Source organism: Anthonomus grandis, chromosome 18 (assembly GCF_022605725.1).
Source record: "Anthonomus grandis grandis chromosome 18, icAntGran1.3, whole genome shotgun sequence".
NCBI classification, from domain to species: domain Eukaryota; kingdom Metazoa; phylum Arthropoda; class Insecta; order Coleoptera; family Curculionidae; genus Anthonomus; species Anthonomus grandis.
In genome coordinates, this window is record NC_065563.1 from 4,137,840 (window position 1) to 4,158,859 (window position 21,020).

The 21,020-nt window shown below is 33.2% G+C and overlaps 1 protein-coding gene and 1 long non-coding RNA gene across 2 annotated transcripts; one reads left to right on the forward strand and one right to left on the reverse strand.

The window, feature by feature from the left end:
* Positions 1 to 303: 303 nt before the first annotated feature.
* Positions 304 to 3,985, reverse strand: LOC126746936 (uncharacterized). Its single transcript, XM_050455361.1, has 3 exons — positions 2,981 to 3,985; positions 2,672 to 2,908; positions 304 to 1,175 (listed from the first exon to the last, which is right to left on the reverse strand). The coding sequence occupies exons 1-3, from the start codon at positions 3,058 to 3,060 to the stop codon at positions 305 to 307; spliced, it is 1,188 nt and encodes a 395-aa protein (XP_050311318.1). The 5' UTR covers positions 3,061 to 3,985; the 3' UTR covers position 304.
* Positions 3,986 to 13,709: 9,724 nt separating this feature from the next.
* Positions 13,710 to 15,140, forward strand: LOC126746943 (uncharacterized). The gene is made up of 4 exons (XR_007664044.1): positions 13,710 to 13,867; positions 13,924 to 14,014; positions 14,431 to 14,721; positions 14,780 to 15,140. It is a non-coding gene; the product is annotated as an uncharacterized LOC126746943 (long non-coding RNA).
* The last annotated feature ends 5,880 nt before the right edge of the window (positions 15,141 to 21,020 follow it).

Genomic DNA, 21,020 nt, shown 5'->3' on the forward strand with positions numbered 1-21,020 from the left:
GGATTTCGAAAAGGAGGAATTTTACCATTTAATAGGAATGTTATAACCCCTGACATGTATGATCGTGATATATGGTTAAAATACCAACAATTTCAGCAAATGTTTTAAATGGCAAATATGCCGGCAATTCCCCATGTTGAGGCACGAATTGGAGACACCCTGTACACTGTTTAAGTCGTGTTGTAAAGTAATTTAAGTATGTTTAAATAAACCAAGAAGTAAAATCTTAAATATCAAGAAAAATACTTAACAATTCCATACTTTTGGACATAATATGTGTAAGTTTATTATGAGTGACATACTTTTACAAATTACTGAAATGGGAAACAAATTTTTCACGTATCCCAAACGCTAGGTTTACCGCTCTTCTTCTATCAACTGGCAAGGGATGGAATATCTGTACTGGCATATCATTGTGTTCTTGTAGATTAAGATATTTTTGGTCAATATTTTTTTCCCGTAAAAAGTTGTGTAATACACAGGCTGTTTTTACAAGCTTTGTAGCCGTGCTAACTTTTACTTCTAAGGGTCTAAAAAAAAATCTCCATTTGTGTGCCAGTATGCCAAAAGCGTTTTCCACAACGCGACGAGCTTTACATAGATGGTAATTGAATTTTTCTTTATTACGGTCATATCTCGCTTGTCTGTAGGGAAATGGTCTCATTAAGTAAGTACTTAAGGTAAAAGCTTCATCGCCTATCAAAACACATGGAACCTCATCATCTTTACCGGCAAATGGCATGTTAGGAGGAATATTAAATGTGCCATTTTCAAATCTTCTTCCCATAGCAGATTGCTCGAAGATACCTCCATCACTATTTTTACCATAGGCACCAACATCTACACAAATAAATTTATATTCAGGGTCAACAATCGCCATGAGAACAATTGAAAATTTTTTTAAGTAGGAAAAATAATTTGATCCACTATTTTGGGGACACCTGATTGTCACGTGCTTCCCGTCTATGCTTCTTAAACAGTTGGGAAACTGCCATAAGTTTTCATAGCCCAAAACTGATTTTTCCCATAGCTCTTGTGTGGGCTCTGGCATATAAATTGGCTGCAGTTTACTCCATATAACAGTGCAAACCTCTTCAACAATTATAGCAACTGTTGAAAATCCCAATCGAAAACTGTGACCGATTGTTTTGTAAGAGTCGCCGGTTGCCAAAAATCTAGAAAAAATATGGTGTCTTAAATCTCTCTTTCTGATACCAATAGTTATTTATGTTGTAAGGGTATTATGAAGATGTTTATGCCCCCGAAGGCAACAATCTTACAAAGCAGAGGGCCTTTGGCCCGAATTGTGAGTTGCCCGAGGATATAGACATCAAGTAATGCCCGTGGTACATACCATATTTTATGTCCTACTTCATAAAATTCCAAGTTAAATTAAAAGAAAAATTAAAATCACGAAATTTTTACCTACATAGTTGCTAAATAAACAAAGTGTGTTCATTATTGTTAAGTGTCAAAGTCAAAACTTAATTAATTTCATATAAAATCATAATTTTTTTATAAATATCGAATAAAACCTCCCTAAATGCTGCCAAAGCTGTGGCAAATCTCATTCCCGAGCAGTCAAAAGACTTATACAATAAAGAATTTAAGAGGTTTTAGAATGATTTATTAATTAGTTATTTTTGTTAATGCCCTAGGGTATTATATAGCATTTAATATGTCTGGTAACTATGATGTTATGAAATAATATTATACGAGTAGGACATAAAAAATATTTCAGCAAAAGGTATTAGCAAAAAATATTTCATTGTTAATTTAGATTTATTTAAACGGGCATGTTTTAATGGTGTACTATTTTTATTTGCAGGCGACGATTTAAAGAAGCGCTGGAAAAATTTGAAGGATTGTTTCTCAAAACACTTACGCTCCGAGAAAACCCGAACTGGACAAGCAGCTAAGTCGATCTCTCGCTGTAAAGCCTGGCCTTGGGCACAGCATATGGAAAGTTTTCGACCTTTCTTACAATTTGCTGTAACAGATTCTAATATTGCTGATACCAACATAGGAGTAAGTGAAGAAATTGAAGCATCTGACGTTCAAAATGAAGCTACACAAATGACTGAAAACATACTAAGCGAAGCAAGTACTGACCAAGAAACATCGAAGCAAATTTCATGTCATAATCGAAGACCAGAGAAAAAAAGAAAATCGATGGAACTTCCAGCACCCAACAACTCATCATCTGCTGATAAAGTTATTAAGTACTTAAATGAAAGGCACTCTGACATCAAAAGTAACTGCAACAGCATAGATCTAACATTTCAAGGATATGCTGCAAGCGTGAAGAGACTATCGAATCGACGGCAGACTGTAATTAAATTTAAAATTGCTAAATTAATTATGGAAGAAGAACTCGCACAGGAGGCGGAAGCTCAGGAGCAAAGCCGGCCAGGGACAAGTTATTCAAGGGCTTCCGCTTCTTCATCTTACGAAATGGATTTGCGATCTCCATTTGACAATGAATCTTCCTATCACGAATTATCAAATCATTATCTACCTGGAAGTTCTAATGACCTGAATTCTTCCGGTGCAACTTGGTATGAGGATCTGTGTAAAACCACCATCTAACTCCATAAAATGTGTTTTTTTCTTTAATTTCTTTATATTACTTTGGAATAATAAACTTGCTTACAAAATGTTTATGACTTACCTTAATGTGACGGCTAATCGTTCTGTTGCGCCAATCGGTTCTCTAAATGTAGTTTCTTGTTTTGTAATATCGTCCTTGATAAGATTTATTATTTCATCAAAACATTCAAAATTCATTCTAAAGTAAGTATAGAATCGATTTTCGTCTCTACGGAGCTCAGGATATAACCTATGAAATTCGCCTTCGTCCTTACGTTTTTTATTAATCTCGTGTACCCAAACGTTCCGTCTTTTTATCCTATAAAAAACAGAATAACCTAAGTGGATTCTTGTCTAATGGACGAGAAGTAATTAGACAATCTGAGATTACCTTCGCCTATCATTATTGCAATTTTCATCTTCATCCAATAATATTGCAAGAAGTAGTGCCTCTTCCTCAAAATCCTCCATTGACACTTTTAACCCGCCCTCAGATTTAAAATAAGCTGTTTATGTATGCGTGCACTTCGACTGAGCCTAATCGCGATCGCGGATATGTGTCCACCCCTTCTGAACGCAAGGATCGCCATCGCGATCGTGGTCGTGATCGCGTATATGTGTTCTCCGCTTTATGGGAAGCTGGAATAAAAAGCATAAAGTCTCATTTAAAGAGGCTAACGGGCTCAAGGTCTTTTACGTTTGAAGAGTTTAATACATTGCTCCTCCAGGTGGAAAGTATACTAAATTCTAGGCCACTCTGTCCTCTATCTAGCGACCCTGATGATAACACAGCCTTGACGCCAGCCCATTTTTTAATTGGACGTACCTTAACAATGCTACCAGAATTGAATATCACTCATGTTCCCGAGAACCGTCTAGATAAATGGCAATCTATACAGTTAATGGTTCAGCAACTATAGTCTAAATATCTAAATGAATTTCAAATGCGGCAAAAATGGCGTACTAACGCTGACCAGATGCTGAAGGTTGGATCCCTAGTTTTGGTGAAGGACAATAATGCACCTCCGCTACACTGGCCCCTTGGTAGAGTAACTGCGCTACATCCAGGACTAGATGGTGTAACCCGAGTAGTGACACTTAAAGTGCGTGGTACCGGAGTAAGGAGAGTCATAAATCGTGTGTGCGTTTTACCCATAGATACTTAGATTTAAAGGTTATCTACTTAGGTTTAATACAGAACTATGTTGTTTTAGATTTATTCTTTGTAAGTTTTTAGAGTTTTTTTAATCTATATTATTTTTCGAAAGAACTGCGTCCTTTCAAGGCGGGTGGCATGTTTAGAATAAATATAATTTCTTATTTTGTGTTATAAGCAAATGGACCTATTTTATATAACCGGCAACATTGATTAATTTTAAGTTTGCAACTATCACGTCGCGTCCTCGCTCTCTTCCATTCGACATGGCGAACGATACGTTTTGGTTTTCTTCGTTGTATTTAATTGTAAATGTATTACGGTAAAATAAAGATTTAAAAAAGGAATATGGTCAATCGTCAATGATTAGCCCGACGTTTACACACCATATGGTAATTATTTTTCACACACAAGTATAAAAAGCTACCATATAATATAACAGATCTTGCGTTGTTGCCAAGTTCAGTATGTTCCAAAGTGCCATGGATCAAAGACGTGTAGCTTTATTAGCGCTTCTTTTTAGGAGAAGAAAAAAAAACGTTGTGCTTTTAACAAAACTCGGCAGTTCTGGATACATCCTTTGTTACAAGCAAGATACGTAGATGGGGCTTCTTATACACTTGCTTCAACATAAAGAAACATTTTTCAATTATTTCCGGATCAGCCCAGAAACTTTTAATTACCTACTGGAGCGTTTATTAGACTCTATTGAAAAAGAAAATACAACGATGAGGTTAAGTATACCTCCCAAAGAAATTTTGGCAGTTACTATAAGGTAAGCAACGTTTATTTTTTTATTACAAATAACGTAAATGATACAAATTCTAACTAACTTTACAAATAATATAATATTTTAATTATGAATATTGGAAATGAAGTTATTGAAAATTATTATGCGCTGATAAATCCTAAAGTACATAATCTCTAGGGGAGTGGTACCCATATTCCGGTGTCTGGTTTGGATAAGATGACTGATGAGATGTAGACGTAAGGTGAGAAGAGCCTACTGATATATTTTTCTACTGATGATATTTTTCCTTTAATTTCTTTAATCAATGTAAGTACTCCCATACGAAATTCTAGCTTTTCGTCCTCTGTAAAGTTTTTTATCGTAGATGTTACAGATTTAAAAAACGCTGTATCTTCATCTATTTCTTCTGGAGGAGGCCGATTTTTGAGAAGATGCTTCTATAGCTTTTAAAATCTGTTTCATCCAATTCTGATATTTTATTTCGTTTTCTAGAGAAAGAAGAACTTGGTCCTGGCTGTGTACTTTTACCTTGATTCAACAAAATGATTCTTCATCGTCACTCTGTTGATTATCGGTATTGTCGCAAATACTAGAAGCAGTATCATCTTTCTCTAAAATCTTCAACAAGAATTGCAGTTGGTCAAAGTACACGTACTTCTTAAGTCGTTTATCCCCGCTCTTTTTTTTCAACGAAGTTGCGAAAGCATCTCTAATGTGTTTCCATTTGTCATTGATGGCTTTTCCTGCAAAAAATATATTTATTTGTTTTGGAAAGTTATACGATGGCGGTCAAAAAATCTGCACAATATAATATTTTTTTTTAACTATTTGTCTTAAGTAATATTTTCTATTGCAAGTTTTTACTTGCTCCAGAATTAAACTTAAAAATTGAATAATCTTATTGTTTACAGATACCTAGCGAGTGGAAACACTTTTACGGACCTACATTATACCTATAGGTTAGGTATTTCTACAATAAGTGAATGTGTTCGAACGGTCTGCCAAGAGTTATGGAATCATTTTAGAGAAGAATACTTGCCTACACCTCCCCAAGAAGACTGGATGAATATTTCAGAATATTTTTTGAAAATGTCAAATTTTCCGCAATGCATTGGAGCGGTAGATGGAAAACACATTCGAGTTTAAAAATTCCGACATAGTGGCTCCATGAACTTTAATTATAAACATTATTTCTCCATAATTCTAATGGCAGTTGCGGACTCCTAAGTTTGTGTATGTTGACATAGGAGCTTATGGAAAAGATTGTGATTCCTCGGTTTTTCAAGAAACCATATTTTATAAAAACTTATTTGGCACTCTGAACATTTCCAACCAATCTATTTTAAAAGATGCAAATATAAGCTTGCCATTTGCCTTGGTTGGGGATGAGGCCTTCCCTCTAAGTGAACATTTGTTACGGCCATTTGGGGGACATAATCTAAGCGTCAAAAAAAGGGTTTTCAACTATCGTTTAACACGAGCACGAAGGTTTGTGGAATGTTCGTTTGGTATATTAACCAACAAATGGAGAATTTTTCATAGACCACTAAATGTTTCTAAAGCATTCGCTAAAGATATTGTTAAAGCTGCTATAATTTTACACAATGTGGTTCGTCAAAAAGATGGATTTCGCCAGATTGACATGGATATTGCTTTACATACTACAGGATTACAAAACTTTCCCCATCGCGGAGCTGTCAGAGGTGAAGGCATGCCAATAACGTAAGAGATGCATTTACAGAATATTTTATAAGTCCAATCGGCTCCTTACCTTGGCAAATGACGAAAATATAATTTATTGTACGTTATGTATTCATTTAAATTTAATTAATGATTAAATAAACATGCTTTCATTTTAAATTAATTATTTTTATTTTTGCCTTATTAACGACGGATGATTAGACCAACATTAGCAGACGAAAAATATAATTTAGAGAACTTACAATAAACTTTGCAAAACTTTTAAAATGCCAAAAGTTTTTGTTTAACAAACTATCACTAAAATTAAATTTTATATTTATAAATATAAATTTTATACTATTTAGAACTAAACTGTGTCTTACCTGCTTCCACTTTTTCGTCTTGCATATTGTCAAAACCATCTATTATTGATATACAGTGTGGTGACTTTAACTGGAATAAATTCAGTTAAAACTAATCAAAATTTATCTCGCAAAATTCCTGAGATCCGTCGATTTTTGTTTATTTTTTTTTTTCACATTTCAAGATAGTTTTCGTATTTTTTCACCTACAGGGGGAGGGAGGGCGCCAAATTAAGCCCAACTTTTTTTTTCAAATGGAAAGCCACTTTTTTTTAACTCTCATTGAAAAGAGCCCTTTTTCTTGATTAAATTGCCCTATTTACTTTTGTGATTATCTAAAGGAGAAATACGAAAAAACCATTAAATTATTAAAAGTTGCGTTTAATGTATAAGATGCTCAAAATGAGCACCATTTACTTGTTGGCAAAGCCCAAGACGATAATAAAATTCGTTTCTGACATTTTCTAACACTTCTGGAGATATTTGTCGGATATCTTGCCTAATACGTTCTTTGAGTTCATCTAGGTTTCCTGGTTTGCTCATATAAATTTGACTTTTCAAATGCCCCACAGAAAAAAATCAAGTGGGGTGAGATCGGGAGAACGTGCCGGCCACTCGATTGCACCCCTTCTACCAATCCATCTGTTTGGAAAATTGTCATCTAAATACTGGCGTACATTACGGGCATAATGTGGGGAAGCACCATCTTGTTGCATGCAGATTCTTTCATCATACAAATCTGGATCTAACTGACTGGGATATAAGGCACGTAAGACTGGAACTAGTTCATGTTCAAGAAATTCTAGATATCTTTCCCCAGTTAAAGTATCATTGAAGAATATGGGCCCAATAACTTGCCTGCCAATTATGCCAGCCCAAACATTAGTTTTCTGGGGATATTGTGTATTAGTTTCCCTTACCCAGTGTGGGTTCTCGTCAGACCAGTACCGACAGTTCTGCTTATTAACATAGCCATTTGGAAAAAAAGGATTCACTCCGAAGATATGCGATTTTCGTCAATGGCGTTCATCATTAATTTACAGAACTGAACTCTGCGATCTGAATCGTCTTCCAATAACTCTTGAACGGGTTGCATTTTATAAGGTCGTTTGTTTGCACTTTTTAATATTTTTAACACAGATTTATGATGAATAGAGTTTTCGCGAGCTACTCTTCTGGCTGCAGTTACCGGATTTTCTTCCATCGCTAACAATACATTTAATTGGGTGTTAGTAAGTACGACGAGAAGTACGACTTCTGTCCCCATAACCAATCATCATTAAGATTTCAATCTTGTGAGATTCGGATAAATAAGGCATTTTTTCAATATAAGTTAACTTATTTAACAACTGGTTGAAATTCACTTTTACAGTGACACTACAACAATGTCAGGAAATGACTCGAAACCAATAAAATAAACAAACACGCCAAAAATTTACCAACACAAATTATTTCGAGACTTTTAATAATTTAATGTTTTTTTTTTTCGTATTTCTCCTTTAGATAATCACAAAAGTAAATAGGGAAATTTAATCAGCAAAAAGGGCTCTTTTCAATGAGAGTTTAAAAAAAGTGGCTTTCCATTTGAAAAAAAAAGTTTGGGTTAATTTGGACCCCCCTGTAGGTGAAAAAATACAAAAACTATCTTGAAATGTGAAAAAAAAATAAACAAAAATCGACGGGTCTCAGGCATTTTGCGAGATAAAATTTGATTAGTTTTAACTGAATTTATTCCAGTTAAAGTCACCACACTGTATCTCCGTCCATGCATTTGTTCTTTTTACCCGATCTTTATAATCGTCTGTTGTTTTATCCCATAGACATGGCCTTTGTTCAATTAATTCGATCAGACTTAGCGGGTCATAGGTGTATTTCGTATTTTTTTTCGCCATGTTGACCAACACGCAACGCTGTCCAAATGATACTGGATAAATCACGATAATATATGTTAGATTGTAGATTCCAAAAATAACTTTTTAAAAAAACTTTTATTTCAAATTACAAAAATAAAAACCGACATAGGTTTATCTTATACTAAATACTTAATAATAATGCTCTTAGAGCTAACAAGTAATGGCTTTTTATATAAACAGAAAATGCTGACTATCATGAGAACAATATGATAACGTTCTTTCCACAGTCTTTTTAAACAAACAACAGCTAAGCATAAAAGGTGCTACGTTTGCTTATTCCTGGAAACGCCTACGGATCTGGTTGAGACGGTAAACATGTGGGTGACCTTGGTATCGGGTTTCGTGGTATATTCTCATCTAACAGCTCCCCTTTTAAAAGAAAAGTTGGTGTTAATCTAAACAGCAACTTTTAAGCAGAACTCTTATTGGCGTTGAGTTCCATTTCTTCTTCTTGGTCTCCTAGGTGGATACTAGGACGTCTTCTTGGGACCATCCTCGAAAGCTGCTCTCTAAATGTCTGTATTCTGGGCTTAGGTTGGAATGGTGGGAAGTCATCATTGCTTGAACTATTCGTCTCTATACCAATGGTTGGAATTCGACGTCTTCGGCACTTGCAAGTAATGTAAAGAACTATGAGCAGAACTATGGATACAATTGTTGTAATGGTGAACCAATTCATGTGTTTTTCGATGAAGGGTTGATTGATTAGTTTGTCAAGCTGTTCGGAATACTGATTGAGATTATGTTCGGCAATGTTCTGGTCATCAACATTTAGTTCACTGATGCGTAATGGTTTCAGTTTCGGCATTTTCGTTTTCTCTGGCAATTGATCACAGCAAGAGTATGGAATCAATATTGGATCAATGAGTTTGGCTTCGACGAAGTCTCATTTGTTTCTCGTTCAAGTGAAGCTTGGATCCTCGTACTTCCAACAAACGCACCACAGGTAGTTCCAAGGATGACTACGGTATTGTCCGTGAGAATTTCTGAGACTATACCTTTGTTTTGACACTTAATGGTGATTGGAACTGGACTTGATGTTGTGACTAGCCATGAGTTTTGACGGATAAGCTGCACATGGTAACCCTCTGCATAGAAAATTGAAGGTCTATAGGTTTTAGGCAATTTTGTATGTTGGCTAAGGAGTTGTGCTTCACAGATCGCATCACCGTCGATGGGGTACGGAAGTACATTAGTACAGATTTTCGTTGCCCTGTCGATATTTTTACAATGGTCCAAGTTTTGAAATGTAGTGAAAAACAATGAATCATAATCACGCGCAATATAATTATTTGTAGTTGATATTGTGTGATAAAGACCTGTTCAATTATCTAAGATCGGGATTGGATAAAGGCGATACAGGGTATATACTGAGGGTTCAACAAGAGGTATTCTTAAAACAAATACTATTTTTTATCAGATTGATAAGCATCTAATTTGATTAAATCTAAGTATTGAGTAATAGTTGAAGTTGAAATTGGCAAAGGTAAGTTGTATTTTTGTAGAGAGTGAGAGATTTCCCCAAGTGAATCCTCTAAATCTGATGGTTTTATTATAGAGCCATGTAATAACTTTAAGCGTGCAAAGGTGACTGCATTTAAGGCGTCATTTATAGTGTCTTTAATGAATGTATAGCTTTCCATTAGCGATTCACATAAGTCTAGGGTTTTAAATTGTGCACGATAAAAAGCTAGATCATCTGAAAGTGAAGCAATTAAAGTTTCTATTTCGCAAATATTCTGATTAAAGGTTTCTTCATCGATTTTAAGTTTTTGTATGGTAGAATTAAAACTCTTTATAACAGAAGTTGTAACTGAAATTTGTTGTTGCATAAGCCGTTCGATATTTGCCTCATTACTATTGATTTTGTCAATACAGTCATTAAAGTATTGTCCATCTGATGCATCTAAGTTTCCAGTTATTGCTTTCCAAACAGTTCCGATACCGTCGAATATTCCTCGTTTTTCTCTTAAATTAATATCTTTAGTACCGATGATTAATTCTTGATATTTAACGTTTACGTATTTCGAAATTTACTTAAGAAGACTAGTGTGAGTTTGTATTTCAACAAAAGCTGCCATCATTCGATTAGATTTTTCGATTGACAGGCTGTCTAATAAACCGTTCAGGATATTATCATTATGTTCAATTTCTTGTTTAAAGGGAAGTAAATCTTGATATACTAAAGGTGTCCATTTGTCGTTTGAAATTTTAATGTTAATTTCTTCATTAAAAAGAGTCCAACTGTATTGTTAATGGGCGTTATTCGGTATTGGCTGCTGGCGATCGAAGTCAATCCCAGTAACCTGCAAGGAAATGATAGGGAGATAAAACCTATTCTCGAACGTAAACCTTATCACCAACGGAGAATTCGGGTTGTTTTTCCCATATACGTTGATCAAATCTTTCTTTTGACTTTTGTTTAGCATGTTCTGTTCTTTGCCTAGCAACTTTATAAAAATAGCTCATTCTATTATTTAGATCGCGGATGTATTTTGAAATAAGGGCTTCTTGATTGTAAAGTGTTTCTGGGAGTCTATTTGATGTATGGCCAAATACAAGCTCATACGGAGTAAAACCGTGTGTTCTGGTTTTAGTGTTATTGTAACAAATAACAGCATAAGGTAAAATCGAGAAAGGTTGGTCTTCAGGATGTTCGGCCAGATTTACTCTTATCATTTCGCCTAGGGTCGTATGGAAACGTTCTAAACAGCCATTCGATTCAGGATGGCCTAAAGTCCATAAAATGAGAGAATATGCCGGTGACGTAAAATGCGCACAAACCCACTTTAAACCAAAAAATCAATAAAGGGGAGGCCCCATATTTCCCTGATTAGGTTTACTTGACCGTGAATACATGCATCTCTCTCTTTCACAAGGAAAAAGATAAAGTCGTTATAATAGTTATACCTCTCCGCTTTATTCATCACAGTACCCTTGGAAGTTCGATGGTGTTTCGCAATAAGTCAGTGTGGTCGCACTTGGGAACGCGTTGAGAGTGTAGAGTGTGCGTGTAAATTCAGTTTAATTTGTGTTTACCTACTTTTTTCTTCCAATTTTGGTGTGTTTTAATTTAAAGACTATTATTTTGTGTGTGTTTGTTACTACTAACGTATTAAAGGTAAGAAAATGTAGTAGTCTTTTTAAAAGGTATCTTACAGTGCAAATTAATAAACCAAAAGTGCAACTCCAAAGAAACAAAGAATTTACATTAACTTTATTTTTGAAGTTTTTTGATTTTATTCATATTGTCTGTTTTTTTTTTTTCAAAACATGTAAAAATAAGAACGAATGGTTATTCAAATCATTTAGTTAGTTTATAGATCTATGTAAAATATTTAACTGTTTTGTAGATGTCGCCAAAGAAATTAGGTACGAAAGGGCAAATAATACATAGCGAGGGAAGAGAAATTATTGCCAATGTAGCAGAGTTTATGCATAAAGAGGCAGAAGAAGGATTAACTATTCCTTTAAAACGCTTTAGGTAAGTTATCCAACGGTTAAAAAATCACAGATAATTAATTATTATTAAAATAATGTAACATTTAAATAAAATATTATTTACTTATAATTAACATAATAAATTATTAATATAACAATATAGATATTTTTGTGGCTGTTTAAAATATGAAATATAAAACAAAATTAAGTATACAAAACAGCTACATTACTGTTTTTTATGATATAGTTTTTATTTCTTTGGTAAAATTAATATACAGTGCTTTTCTTTGAAGTCCCCCCCTCATTTATTTTTTGAACGGGCCAAAAAAAATTTTGAAACTTGGCATAAGTAAATTGGTCTATAGATACTATTTTTCACTGTAAACTAGGTAGTTATAAATTCCAAGATGGCGGCTGGGCGACATCTTGAGAAAAAATTTTAAATAGAAAGGGGGGTTGTGTGGTACCTCATTTTAAAGGTCTCAATGAGTACTTTATAACCCTGAAATATTAGACCCATATCTTAACCCGTTTCAAAATGGCGGCCTAATAAAAAAGTTTTTTTTTTATTTTAACGTTTTACATTTTTATGATTTTTGAATAGGTAAAAATCAGTGTACGAAAATAATTGCGTCACTATTTTATTTTGACATAAAAACGACAGTTCTAGATGTCAAAATAACACATAAGCGCCATCTTGAATAAATGCATTAAATAAAAATCTTGTGTTACCTCATTTAAAAGGTTTTATTGAGAACTTTTAATATTTATTACATGGACTCGGTGGACTCCATTTTGACCTGTCTAAAAGTAACAGCCAAAAAAATACACTGTTGCGATTTTATCATTTCACTATATCGAATCACTAACATTTGTCAAAATATTGAGGCAGATGTATTTGAAAATGTTCGACGTGAATTTTCAGATAGGTTATTTATGTGTCAAGAGGTACAAGGAAATCATTGCCAGCATCTTTTAAATTAAATATTGTTTTTCTTTTGATAAATTGTTTATTTGCTAATTGTAAATTAGTATTTTATTGTATTCTATTAAAAACGTTAATAAAATCGCAACAGTGTATTTTTTTGGCTGTTACTTTTAGACAGGTCAAAATGGAGTCCACCGAGTCCATGTAATAAATATTAAAAGTACTCAATAAAACCTTTTAAATGAGGTAACACAAGATTTCTATTTAATGCATTTATTCAAGATGGCGCTTATGTGTTATTTTGACATTTAGAACTGTCGTTTTGATGTCAAAATAAAATAGTGACGCATTTATTTTCGTACACTGATTTTTACCTATTCAAAAATCATAAAAATGTAAAACGTTAAAATAAAAAAAATACTTTTTTATTAGGCCGCCATTTTGAAACGAGTTAAGATATGGGTCTAATATTTCAGGGTTATAAAGTACTCATTGAGACCTTTAAAATGAGGTACCACACGACCCCCTTTCTATTTAAAATTTTTTCTCAAGATGTAGCCCAGCCGCCATCTTGGAATTTATAACTACCTAGTTTACAGTGAAAAATAGTATCTATAGACCAATTTACTTATGCCAAGTTTCAAAAATTTTTTTTGACCCGTTCAAAAAATAAATGGGGGGGGGGGGGCTTCAAAGAAAAGCACTGTATACATACATATGTATATAAATAAATTTTATGTTACGTCTTAGAGATTTTCCGATTACGTTTAAAAATCACAATATTAATATTCATATAATTTATACATCCTATATTATTTCCAGAGAACGTACGTTGGCTGCTACAAAAATATCGAAAGTTACCTACCAAAAAATAATTGAAGGAGTCGGCCAATATAAAAAATAACCCCTCTTGTTCATTCAGCAGTCCAAGAAAAAAGAGGCCCAGGAAATCACGTATACTTGACATTACTTCGACGCAACTTAAAGAAATTAGGAGCATAGTTAATGATTTTTATATAGTGGAAAAAAGAAGGCCTACTCTCAAGTGTACGTATTTACCTTTATTGTGCTTTTTTAATTTTAATCCTATTTTTTATTAGCAGTAATCCTACAAAAGATCATTGACCGATCTGTTATTCATGAGCCTATGAGTATACCATCCTTAGCAAAACTACTAAAGAGCATTGGATTTAGGTATGTATGGTTCAACCATATTTATATTTTGCATTCGTTTGTAATATTACAATTTTTATCTAGTCTTAGCGTTCATTGAAAAAATACTAAAAAGAACACTGAAAAGATATGCATATGATATTTTCATTTATATAAACTTAAAACATAGAAAATTAAAAAAATATTTAAATTAAGTTCAAATTCTAAATTGCGCTACCCATAATATAGCTATTACAATTTCCTGACTACCTGTTACAAACCCTTTTTTAATTTTATTTATTTATAAATACACACCTGTAGGATGCATAAGCATGTTACCTGTAAGATTTTATTTATCTTGAATTTTATTTTTAGGGTTATGAGTTTTTTAAAATTATATGTACCTGTTAGATGTTAATATGTATATAAATTTCTAACTTCTAAACATTGTTTTTTAGATGGAAGAAGACAGATGATAGATAATAGAAAGGCCTTGATGGAATCATATGACATACGTTTGAAGAGAATAAAATACTTAAAACAAATTACCGAATTTAAAAATCAAGGTAGAAATATAGTGTATACTGACGAAACCTATATACACAGTAGTCATACTTCTGACAAAGGTTGGTTTGACGAAAGCCTAAGCGGTATACGAAAACCCATTTCAAAAGGACAGCGATTAATCATCGTTCATGCTGGAGGAAAAAATGGTTTTGTTAAAGACGGTCTACTTATATTCCGCTCAGGTAAGATATAAAAAATATATATTCTGTGCTTATTAATTTCTTACTTATAACATTTCAGGTTCTAAAAGTGGCGATTACCATGACCACATGAATCATGAAAATTTTATGAAATGGGTGGAAACCCAATTACTTCCGAATTTGCCACCAAATTCGGTCTTAGTTTTGGACAATGCATCATACCATAATGTACAAGTAAAAAAGAATGTTACCTCAGGAAGTAAGAAACAACTCATAATTGATTGGCTTAAGGAGCATAATTTAGAACATGACGAGAAAATGACAAAAACGGAACTTTATGAAATAGTTCTTCAAAATAAAAGATTTTATCCGATAAAGTGCAAACTTGACGAACTAATGGAAAGTCACGGACACTTAACTTTGCGTTTGCCTCCATACCACCCAGAATTGAACCCCATTGAAAAAATCTGGGCCACTGTTTAAAACTGGGTAGCAAGCAGGAACACAACTTTTAAGTTAGCAGATGTAGAAGCTTTGACGAGGCAAAAATTTGCAGAAGTATCTGTCGATGATTGGAGAAGCATTTGTGACCATGTCGACAAAATTGAAGACAAATATATAAAAGATCATAATCTTTTTGATGAAACTTTAGATTCCCTAAAATTTACGGTAAACACTGGCTCATCAGATGAAGATTTGGAAACGAGTTCCGACGAATCAATTATCAGCAATGTGGACATTTTGTCAGATAGTGACTAATTTAATAATATGAATATGTATTATATACCGTAATAATATTATGTAGTGTTTTTATGAGCAGTAAAATTTATATACCCTTATGTGGAGTTTTATTTTTAATATCTTTAATAGCTGAAGAAAGAAAAGAAATAGATGTTTTAAAACATATTTTAAAAATTTATTTTTGTTTTAAATATTTTTTTTTTTATATTTTAAGATTTCAACTGATTTTTAAACAAAAGTATTTCAAAGGACATAATCTTAAATGATGATTACATTAATGAATATCAAATAATGTTCGTATCATAATGAGTATAAAAAAAAACATATGTATTTCTTTAACACGTATCGTAAACGTTATTTTGAGTATCTAAAGTAATATATGTATGTAAAGCTAACACTTATATCCACATACGCATAAATAAAGCAAAGAAAAGTTTAAATTTATTTAACAGTATTTTAAACCCCATTTATTTAATAATATTTTAACACAATACACCCCCGGCACTGATTGTTTAGTCATAAACTATCTGCTAGAATTCTACGCTTCTACGCTTAACGATAGCCAGCTTAGATGCGCGAAGTCTGACGTCACCGGCATATTCTCTCATTTTATGGACTCTACACTTGAAAATGTTATTTTCGTATCAAAAAGTTGACATAGGTCTTTTAGAAGTGTGTTATCAAATTCTTTGCCACAATCGCAATGAATTTTTTGGGGCGTACCAAAGTGTTGAAAGTAAACTAAGAGTTTATTTACAATGGTAGAAGCTTTTTTGTCCCGTAAAGGATAAGCTTGAACAAATTTCGTGAGCTCATCGTTAATGGTTAAAGCGTAGTTACGAGTTGGGTATTCAAAAATGTCAATGTTTATTCTTTCGAATGGTGTTCGGGGGGTTTCCGTAATTACTAGAGGTCTACTTAGGTTTTTCCTAACAATTTTGACCTTTTGGCAAATTTCGCACTTTTTTATAAAGTCTTCGATGTTCTTGTTCATACCGCGCCAATTCTATTTTTGTCTAATTCTTCGACTAGTTTCGTTAATTCCGCGGTGTAAATTGTTTTTGCCAAGGTGGTATTGTTCTATTAAAGAATATTAACGGGGATTCATTTGGTAATTGTTTTAATCTTTACAAATCTTGGATTAAAGAAGAGAGGTCCCGACTATCACCAAAATGTAAACTTAATAATTGCTTAACTTCTAAATATGATAATAATAAATTTCTAGAATTGAAAAGTTGTGCGGCTTTTCCTTTTAATTTATTTTTTATATGTATAACTAAAAGATCGCGTTGTTCACCGACTGCCATGTTGTAAGCACAATCGCACGCATGTAAAAATATTGCATTACCATCAAATTCAGTAATTAGAGAAAAAATTTCAGATAGTTTATAAGTTTCAAGGTGAATATCGTGAACTGACGTATTCACTTGTCGATTATGTTGTTCAGTTTCGTTTGTGGTAGACATTATAATATTTTAAATACTTTTTTCGAAATACGAAATTAGAAAATCGAACAGTATAAAAATAGTAAAATAAAATGTGTATAAAATATTAAAATACACAAAAACAAAAATATAAACGAATGATTCAATGCTTTTACTTACAAAAGAACCTTCTTAACCATTGTCTTGTTCTCTGCTTGTTGGATACCAGGGGCTTCACCAGGTGTTCCTTCCGTACCCTTGTTGCTGAGTGAGGACGCTGGATTACCTTAGGGTGCTAGTTGTTCTTACTGTAGCTAATATCACTCGCGAATTTGGATCAACCTGTTTTCGCGGCGTATAACTATCCGTTCCGACTGCGCCAATGTTAGATTGTAGATTCCAAAAATAACTTTTAAAAAAAACTTTTGTTTCAAAATACAAAAAAAAAACGACATAGGTTTATCTTATACTAAATACTTAATAATAATGCTCTTAGAGCTAACAAGCAATGGCTTTTTATATAAACAGAAAATGCTGACTATCATGAGAACAATATGATAACGTTCTTTCCACAGTCTTTTTAACCCTACAATGCATAGTGTAGCATACTATATACACACTTTAAATCGGGTTTCGCTTTGCTGGCAATAGATGGCGCAGCAAGTACAGAATTTTAATTCTAATGTCAGCTGTGTTGTTTTGGCGGTTGGTGTGTGTGTCTGACGTAGTAAATTTGTGTTTTTTTGAACATTTGAAGCGGTTTTGGCAGACAAACTCGATAAATTTGGTAAGTATTCAAACTATTTGTTATATCAGTGCGTATCCAGAATTCATAAAAATAAATTACCGAGTATTCTAATAAAATGTAGCAAATATATCTACAACATGCATTTTATGATTTTTTTTTTTAATCTCAGGGCGATGCACAAAAAAAGGGATTTTCGAAAACCTTTGATAATCCAGGAGTTGGAAAAGTTGGCAGAGCGTTTTCTTGAAAGTGACGATGATCTGGAAGAATTGGACGAAGATAATTTAAGTGAAAACGTTGATAATTGCTTAGAATTGGCTGCTCAAAAGTTTCAAGATCCTGTGGATTACGCCAATTTGGATATTGAAAATACTCCAATTATTTTTGAGCATGAACTAGATGGTGTAGAACTAACCAATTCGAACGTTGAAAATAATAATGAGGCAGATATTGTCGACGAAATAATACCTGAGAATGAAGACGCGAACGGTACAGAAGAAAATATATTTACACTGGATTTTTATTTATATATTTTATTTATTTACACTGCATTCCAATCTATTTGCTGGAAGAAAGCATCTTTTGAACAAAATGTTCAAGGTACAACATTTAGAGGTGATGAAAATCTTCCAACAAATATAATGGAGTTATCAACACCCTATCAGTTCTAAAACCTAATAAGTCAATTATTCCTTTTGCAGTTTAGTATGTAATTTGTTGATTTTTTTTTCAGATACTTTTTTACCGATGAGCTATTTGAGAAAATCACTGAAGAATCGAACCTCTACAGCAATCAAAAAAAAAATTCGAAACCGGCAAATATAACGACTAGAGAAATAAAGAAGTACATTGGTATCTGCATTTATATGTCGGTAATAAATATGTCAAATATCAGAAGATACTGGTCTGAAGAATATGGATTCGAAAAAATAAAAAACACCATGAGTATCAATCGATTTGAAAAAATTCGTGAAATGCTACACTTCAATAATAACACGAAAATGCTTCCTAAAGATCATGCGGATCATGATCGTCTGCATAAATTGAGACCAGTTATCGACTCTTTGAACAAAACGTACCAAACTGTTCCATTTGAAAAGTGTCTATCTGTAGATGAGCAAATGTGTGCAACAAAGGCCCGACACTACATGAAACAGTACATGCCACTAAAGCCTCACAAGTGGGGCTATAAATTATATGTTTTATGTGGTGTTACGGGATATGCGTACCAATTTGAAATATACTCGGGCCAAGAAAATTCTGAGAAATACCGTTTTCCAAATGAGCCTGACCTTGGGGCTTCAGCAAACGTTGTTATACGCTTGTGCCGGTCAGTTTCCAAAAACTGCAATTACATTGTCTATTTTGATAATTATTATACAGGAATTCCTCTGATGTCATATTTATTCTCAAATGGCATTCTTTCGCTAGGAACAGTGAGAAGGAATCGTTTGCCCAACTGCAAATTTTCTAGTGATACTGTTTTCAAAAAAAAACGCGAGGTTCTTTCGAAGAATATGTAACTTCTTTTCAAAATACTCCTTTTGCCTCAGTTTTATGGCTGGATAATAAAGCAGTCACATTACTTTCTACATACATGGGTTCTTCTCCAGTTCAAGAAGTGAAAAGGTTTGATAAAAAAGAGAAAAAACGAGTGGAAGTACCATGTCCAAACTTAGTGTTAGAATATAACAAACATATGGGCGGAGTGGATCTTTTAGATAGTATTTTAGGGCGTTACAAAATCTCAATGAGAACCAGAAAATGGTACTGCAGAATTTTTTATCATTTAGTTGACATTACCATCATCAACGCATGGCTTCTCTATCAGAGGGTAGAGAGGCAAATAGGAACCACAGCCACAATGTCAATGGAAAAATTTCGTGCTGAAATCGCCAATTGTCTGTGCAACGTTGGGCAGAGTGATTCAAAAAAGAGGGGAAGGCCATCTTCTTCACTTGACCGAAATTTAGAACAGAAAAAGAAAAAATCATCTTCAACCGCAATTCCTCCAAAAGATGTAAGAGCTGACAACTTTGGTCACATTCCGAACTGGAGTAATACCAGGCAACGATGTAAAATACCCGGCTGCAAAGGATTTTCTTTTATTTTTTGTGAAAAATGCAAAGTTCACCTATGTTTGAATAAAAATAAAAATTGTTTTGGTAACTTCCATCAATAAACTGTTAAGACCATTTTTCCTTTTTTTTGTATCATAAGTGCGTGTTGTAGCATATGTGATACATTTAAACAAAATTAAAAAAATATATAATAAAAAAACAAAAGATTTTTTTAAATATTTTTTACCCATTCACAGCACTAATTCCTAACCAAAAATATTTTTTTGAAATAAATTTAAAAAATCATGCATTGTAGGGTTAAACAAACAACAGCTAAGCATAAAAGGTGCTACGTTTGCTTATTCCTGGAAACGCCTACGGATCTGGTTGAGACGGTAAACATGTGGGTTGGCCTTGGTATCGGATTTCGTGGTATATTCTCATCTAACATATATGGTGAGTAGTGTGTAGGATCGCATAAGACATCTATTGCTACAAAAATGGCGACGACAAAAAATTACGCGATTTTAGTAGAACAAATCGCATGCACACGCCATAAAGCGTCGTCGTCACCATATATTTTATGGTAGCGCTTATGTATGAAAACGGCTCATTAAAAAACATGAATTTTAGTGTAAAAGCAATATCGCGACCATTTATCGCGCGCTATAAATAGTACCTATGGTGTCAAAGAAGAAATGCCAGTAATTGCCTATTTAGGAGGGTATTGTTGCTGCATTTGCTTACAAGTAATATGCCCCGCCAATTTATGACATGAATTTTTGAAGTTTAACTTCTTTTTCAAATCTGTTTAAAAAAAAATAAAAATACAAAAAAAACCAAAAAATAAAAAAAAACAAAAAAAAAATGAAATATGAACATACTAGTTAAGATAGGTAATACCGAGTGTAATACCTACAATTAATAATACTAAGTACTGTTTTTGATATTAGTATGAGCCTCAAATACTATATATAACCCTCGTTTCAACTCTTATTTTTGCAATTACCCTTATTGAAATGAATGTTAAGACAATTTATTTTTAATAATTAGTTTGTTTACATTCCTCATGAATTGTTTTTTTTTATTTTATCAAAGCCAAATATTTTTTTTGTCAAAGAATAAAAACCATCCCTTATTTTCTACCCCTTTGTCAGAACCGATATTACTCAAAAGAAATCCTAACTAATAGTTTATAGAAATGCAACATGTGTACCAAATTTCAAATCAATATCTTAACTTCTTCGAAAGTTATCGAGGCAATACACAGGTTATGAGGTTATTCCAGAGACAGATGAGACACAATTATTTGCCTAAATTAAGTTTTTACAAGTCTTAACACCCATACTCGTTAAAAAACATTCTACT

Excerpts from the sequence above, each read along its gene's own strand:
- LOC126746936 (XM_050455361.1), bottom strand. The coding sequence starts at position 3,060 with ATGGAGGATTTTGAGGAAGAGGCACTACTTCTTGCAATATTATTGGAT. Across the intron at positions 2,909-2,980 it reads TGCAATAATGATAGGCGAAG|GATAAAAAGACGGAACGTTT; the intron begins GTAATCTCAGAT and ends TGTTTTTTATAG. Across the intron at positions 1,176-2,671 it reads CGATTAGCCGTCACATTAAG|ATTTTTGGCAACCGGCGACT; the intron begins GTAAGTCATAAA and ends TATTTTTTCTAG.